The sequence below is a fragment of the Cornus florida genome, unplaced genomic scaffold (assembly GCF_030987335.1).
Source record: "Cornus florida cultivar Cherokee Brave unplaced genomic scaffold, ASM3098733v1 CherokeeBrave_3.0.0_Hap2_Chr04, whole genome shotgun sequence".
In the NCBI taxonomy this organism is placed as follows: domain Eukaryota; kingdom Viridiplantae; phylum Streptophyta; class Magnoliopsida; order Cornales; family Cornaceae; genus Cornus; species Cornus florida.
Genome location: NW_026775574.1, coordinates 98,017,072 through 98,019,902, shown reverse-complemented (window position 1 = coordinate 98,019,902; position 2,831 = coordinate 98,017,072). Strand labels below are relative to the sequence as shown.

At 34.9% G+C, this 2,831-nt stretch overlaps 1 protein-coding gene across 1 annotated transcript; it reads right to left on the bottom strand.

Moving 5' to 3' along the window:
- Nucleotides 1-372: 372 nt before the first annotated feature.
- Nucleotides 373-1,681, bottom strand: LOC132304133 (ankyrin repeat-containing protein BDA1-like). Its single transcript, XM_059801687.1, has 2 exons — nt 684-1,681; nt 373-471 (listed from the first exon to the last, which is right to left on the bottom strand). The coding sequence occupies exons 1-2, from the start codon at nt 1,263-1,265 to the stop codon at nt 406-408; spliced, it is 648 nt and encodes a 215-aa protein (XP_059657670.1). The 5' UTR covers nt 1,266-1,681; the 3' UTR covers nt 373-405.
- Nucleotides 1,682-2,831: the final 1,150 nt, after the last annotated feature.

The following is a 2,831-nucleotide window of genomic DNA, read 5'->3' as shown; positions in this document are numbered from 1 at the left end:
GTGGAAGTTATATATATTACTCGCGATAATTGATCTGTATTAGACTCATGATCAGTCATAATAAATTATAATTAAGCTTCTCTTGAATAGAATGAATCTCTCTTATTCAATGTTGTCATGAAAGTAGTTTGTCACCTCCAACTGGTTGGTTATTCTAACTTGTAAGCAAATATTTAATAATTAAGGTTGTTAACTCTTCCTTAACTATGAAATATTTAAGGATGATGATGACAATAAAGGCGCACACACTACACGATCAATAGAGAGAGAGAGGAGAGAGAGGAAGAGATGGATTGTTATACATACAGCATATATAATTGTTATTATGATGAAACAAGGATTGATGGCTTACAATAGTTATACATGGAAAGCTTAACAATAAGTCTAGTTGTTGTTACTCATTCATTAAAAGGAAACAAACATATAATAATTGTTGCTCAACAATTTTTTGCTCAACAACAATTTCACAGCCTGCACAGACAAAAAGTGGATCAATTATTAGCAACAATTAAACCTTACAATTAAGGCTATGGTCCAATTCCATTCATGCTACCGAAACATAGCCTCAAAAAAAAAAAAAAAATTTCTGAAAGAGAGCAACAAGTTGAAGATGATCGATGTGGTGTTGGCCCATAAATCATTATTTTGTTGTGTACATGATCAAAACAAAAGAGAATTCTAGCCTCGGTTTGATTGTTGCGCGCCGCCATATGCAAGACGGTGTCTCCATTCTCATCGGGCCTGTTTAAGATGTCTTCGTATTGGATCTTCTGTAAATATCCCACCAACGCCTCAAAAATCCTAAGGTGGTTGTGTTTTAAAGCAACATGAAGTACAGTTTCTTGTTTAGCTGTGGAATCTTGAATGGAGCTTGGGCAATCCAACAGAAACAATCTCAAAAGATTTTCATTTCCTTGAGCAATCGCATAATGCAAACACGTCATGTCATCATCCCCTCGTCTTTGACGGACCAAGGTGCTATCAACGGTGACGAACCAATCCACGATGCCATCATGCCCATTCAGCAGAGCAACGTGGATGGGGCTAAGCCCGTCTCGGTTGAACGCCCTGGCATATGATGGCTTCAACCTCATCACTTCTGCGGCAAACCGAAGGTCACCTGTTGATGCAGCCACATGTAAAGGAGTATCAGCAAACAATTTATCATCGATATTGTGCTCGAAAATACTTGGATCCTCTCGAAGCAATGCATACAGACTTTTGATGCTTCCCTCCTGAGCAGCCTTCTTCAACCATTCATCCATTATATAAGATAGCTATATATATATATATATATAGACGGGCAGTTCGGAGTGGATGAAGAAGATAGCTTTTAAATGGAAAGGATGACAAATCTGTATGTCAATTGAGCATTTTCTCCTCCCTTCTCTTCAAAACGAATCAATTGGGGTTTTCTTTTACTTGTACAATCAATCAAGGTAATGGCGGTGCAGCTTCCATCCGAAGATCCCTAGAAGCTTCCTCGAAAGACAAAGAAGAAGTCCTATATTTGAAAGGTAAATTACGCTGATTTGGACAAATTTTACACAAATAAAATATTTACAAAATCTACTACTTTAACTTCTCCTAAAATTTAATACTTATGCTCAACGACCCCCTTCTATTTTCTCTCCCGCATAACTGGCAAGGAAATTTCATGAAATGGCTAATCTCATTATGTTCTTTTTATTTTATTATATATATATATATATATATATATATAAATATCTACACACTCATGCATACACGTATATATCTTTATTCTTTTTTATTTTAAACCCAAATGCCCCCACCACTTCACCGTCACCCACCTCCATCGCCTCTCTCTCTCTCTCTCTCTCTCTCTCTATATATATATATATATATATATACACACACACAGTTATTCTTTTATAATTTTATTTTGAAACCCACATGCACCACCGTTGTCTATTTGTGTAAGGTTTGTTTAAAGAGGTGGTCAGTATAATTTACTATTATTTTTAATTAAGTTCAGTAAGTATTTTTTTTTTTTTTTTAATATTGCCCTTTACTTATTTATTTATTTTTATCGTGCCTTTCCGCTATACAAAGTTGTAGAGATACAAAAATTAGATATAGGAAAAAGACAGGCCATTTTTGTTTGTCTCATTGATGATTCGGTCACAGTTTTGTCGACATATGTCAGATTGTTGTTTGGCATGAGTTTCTTTCCTCCGTGTTCTCCAAAAGAGGTATAGTTTAGATGGGGTTTTATTGCTTCACAGTATTATTGTCAGTTAGAATCACAGTATAGAGAGCAGAGCAAGGAATAAAACAAATGGGTGGCCTACTATTTTTTCATTATTAGTACATGGTGAATAATTGTTGGAAAGGGTAAAAGAGGAAGTGTGTTGGTAATAAAATTTTGTTGAAATTTATTATTATTAGTATTTTTTTTTATGAAAAGTAGGACTTCGTCCTCGAATGAAAAACTTATTTTAAAAGTGGGACTCCAAGAAAAGCAACATGCAGATTCCCATTATAAACCCGGAAACTTTCCTGGTTAAACTTTGTCAAAAAGGCCGGCCATCAACTTAGTCAAGGTCGTCATGCAAAGCCAAAATAGTTGCTCCCACTTCTATAATTTATTTTAACTTTTTAAAAGAGGTCATGTAGTGGAATCATATATGAAAGTATATGCAATTTTCCAATTCTGAGACCATTGCTTCACAGTATTATTGTCAGTTAGAATCACAGTATAGAGAGCAGAGCAAGGAATAAAACAAATGGGTGGCCTACTATTTTTTCATTATTAGTACATGGTGAATAATTGTTGGAAAGGGTAAAAGAGGAAGTGTGTTGGTAATAAA